Below are 3,083 nucleotides of genomic sequence, written 5' to 3'. Positions count from 1 at the left end.
TATTTAGCCTACACTGCAACTTGCTAACTCACTAACGCACTAACTCATGAAAGGTCTCACTCATTAACTGTATATCTATATGTCGCTAACACTAACATTGTAACTCTGGCTATTTAGCCTACAATGCAACTTGCTAACTCACTAACACGCTAACTCTGTATCTCACTCGTTAACTACATACCTCTATCTCCGTAACACTAACATTATAACTTGCGCTATGTAACCGGCACTACAACTTGCTAATATTGTCTCCCACTTATGCACTAACATACTAACTCACTATCGCACTAACTGTATATTGATTGTCTAATGTGTCTGTAAGTCACTGCCGTTACGTCGCTCTAATTCCATATCTCCCCCATAAACTCTATATCTATATCTCACAAACACCAAAATTGTAACTCTGGCTATTAAACTGAAACTGCACCTATCTATATCTCACTAACGCACTAACTCTCTATCTCACTCATTAACTATATACCTCTATCTCCCTAACACTGACAGTGTAACTCGCGCTATGTAACTGACACTGCAACTAGCTAACAATGTCTCACTTATGCATTAACGTACTAACTGTCTATTGCACTAACTCTATATTGATTGTCAAATTTATCTGTAAGTCACTGCCGTTACGTGACTTACACTCCATATCGTCTCCCTAACTCAATATTGCACTAACTATATTTCTATAATTTACTATTTGTATATCGCAAAATCACACTAACTCTATATCTACCTCTCACACACACTAACTTTGTCACTCTTGCTATCTAAACTACGCAACAACTTGCTAACTCACTAACACACTAACTCACGATCTATCTCAGCTCTCAATATCTCTATAACTATATCTCACTAACACTAACTCATTATTGCACTAACACTATATTGATTGTCACTATTGCACTAACTCTATATTGTCTTATGCCCGCAGTAACTTTATATTGCAATATCTCTCCCCCATCAACTCTCTATGTATATGTCACAAACACCAACTTTGTAACTCTGGCTATTTAAGTGACACTTCATCTTCCTTACTCACTAACACACTAATTGTCTACCTCAGTCATCAACTATATACCTCTATCTCCCTAACAATGTCATTCACATATGCACTACATTGACTCTCTAACTCCCATCTCTCTCTTTCTCTCTCTCTCTCTCTCTCTCTCTCTCTCTCTCTCTCTCTCTCTCTCTCTCTCTCTCTCTCTCTCTCTCTCTCTAGATTTCTATGTGTAATTGTAGCTCTATCACTCATTAACAACATAACACACTATCTTTCTGAGTATTGATTGCTAACTCTCTTTGATGTCAAAAGATAGTTTATGTTAAACTCTTTTTCTCACAATCTTCCCAAGGCTCTAACCTCTTATCGCAGTAAAAGTTTTTTAAAAAAGACATTGGTCTTGCTTTATTTTATTGCCTGATTACATCAAGAGATAACCTTACAAGATGTTGTCTGATATCAAGCATCTCGTCCACCTGCCAAAATGCGTGCAATCTGTAGTTGAATCTCGAGAGCTTTCTCTGCACGCCTTTCATCTGCATTAATTCGACGCACTTTGGCCTCAATCCTGCGGAGCTCTACCTCCTTCATGGTTTCTGCAAAACTGGAGAGCCCTTCCTTCAGCTCAGCACCCAAGGAGGAGCCAGCTTCAGACAGACGACGTCTCTTCTTGCATTGCTGGCCCCGAACGGAGTCAAAAGTCCTACCACCAGAACTTTCTTCGGCACCTGCATTGCTGCGCACTCTGCTAATAGGTGTGGTTGGTGATCCCTCTTGGGAGGGGGCTGCTACATTTTGATTCCCATCATTGTTATTGATGTTGAAGTCATCATTGTCAGCGTCACTATTGTCGTCGTCTTCATCCTCCTCCGGTGCCCCAGGTAGAAAGGACTCCCCATTGAAGCCACCGGCCAACCCACGCACCTTGGGTGTTCTACCGAGAACTTGAGACATTCTGTCATAAAATTTCCAAGTAGATGGGGATGCGCTAGTGCCTTCTTCAACCCTTTTCTCTCTTTGGTAAGTCTTGCGTAGAGAATCCCATTTATTTTTGCATTGTTGGACCATGTAGGTGGACGAAAACTTCAAGTTCATTTGTTGAGCGAGGCCAGACCAATGCTTCTGCTTGAAGTTTCCTTTGCCTAGGCTTGTCCACTTCTCTTGGAAGAAGTCGATCAAGCAAACAACCTTCGTTGTTGACCACTCCAAACTTTTCTTCGAGCTTGAAGGGTTTTTAGCCAGCACCACTGTTGAAGACAAATCATTTGTGATTGAGCTGACTTCAGTTCCTTGTTGAGAGGGTGCCTTGATGGTTGGAAACTCCAGTAGAGGAATGTTCTCCCCCATGGCAGGTAGGAGAGAAGGATTCGATGGCACAGAGCCATCGAGACTTATAGGCAATGAATGTTCAAGTGGCGGAATGCTCGGTAGGAACACCGGCATGGCTGTGGGTCGAGCCGTTGCAGGCATGCCTACCATTCTATTGTAATCTGTAGGGTTTGGCGGCATGTAGTGGAGCCCTGAAGGATGAGGCTGCTTCACATTGACATGATCGTGCATAATGTAGTCGTCGGCTTGCAGAAGTTGACGGAATCCACCGTGTGGTGGAGGAGAGGGGACCGGCTCTGTGGGCAAAATTCGTGGCTGAATTTGAGGAGGTGGTTGGTGCCAATGGACGGAACGTGGAGGCCGATATGTCGTGAACGCACTCAAAAGTGGAGAGCTCGGTCGCAAATGAGGGCGTTGATGCTCCATTCTTTATCTCTGTAAGCATCACCATAAGCAGCATTAGCTTAAATTTCTTGAAAGGTTTTCCTACTTTAACACACCAAGCAGTGACCTAAAGGCAAAGTGGCTAACAATATTGCAGAAGCTCCTAAAGGTGTAGCGTTACAACACACACACACACACACAAAGGGGGATGAGAGAGAGAGAGAGAGAGAGAGAGAGAGAGAGAGAGAGAGAGAGAGAGAGAGAGAGAGAGAACAATTAAATTCAAGTTTCTCAATGCATTATAACAGTAGCGCTACTGTCATTACAAGGAAGCAGTAGTGTTGAGTTTAGCTTGAATTTGGCT

General features: G+C 42.8%; 1 protein-coding gene across 1 annotated transcript; it reads right to left on the bottom strand.

Moving 5' to 3' along the window:
• Positions 1-1,465: 1,465 nt before the first annotated feature.
• LOC147419357 (uncharacterized) lies at positions 1,466-2,566 on the bottom strand. The gene is made up of 2 exons (XM_086505316.1): positions 2,038-2,566; positions 1,466-1,725 (listed from the first exon to the last, which is right to left on the bottom strand). Exons 1-2 carry the CDS (start codon positions 2,564-2,566, stop codon positions 1,466-1,468), a joined length of 789 nt encoding a protein of 262 aa, XP_086361442.1.
• Between the last annotated feature and the right edge of the window lie 517 nt (positions 2,567-3,083).

Source organism: Adiantum capillus-veneris, chromosome 29 (assembly GCF_014529385.1).
Source record: "Adiantum capillus-veneris isolate H3 chromosome 29, ASM1452938v2, whole genome shotgun sequence".
Classification (NCBI taxonomy): Eukaryota; Viridiplantae; Streptophyta; class Polypodiopsida; order Polypodiales; family Pteridaceae; genus Adiantum; species Adiantum capillus-veneris.
This window is presented reverse-complemented; position numbering and strand designations above follow the sequence as displayed.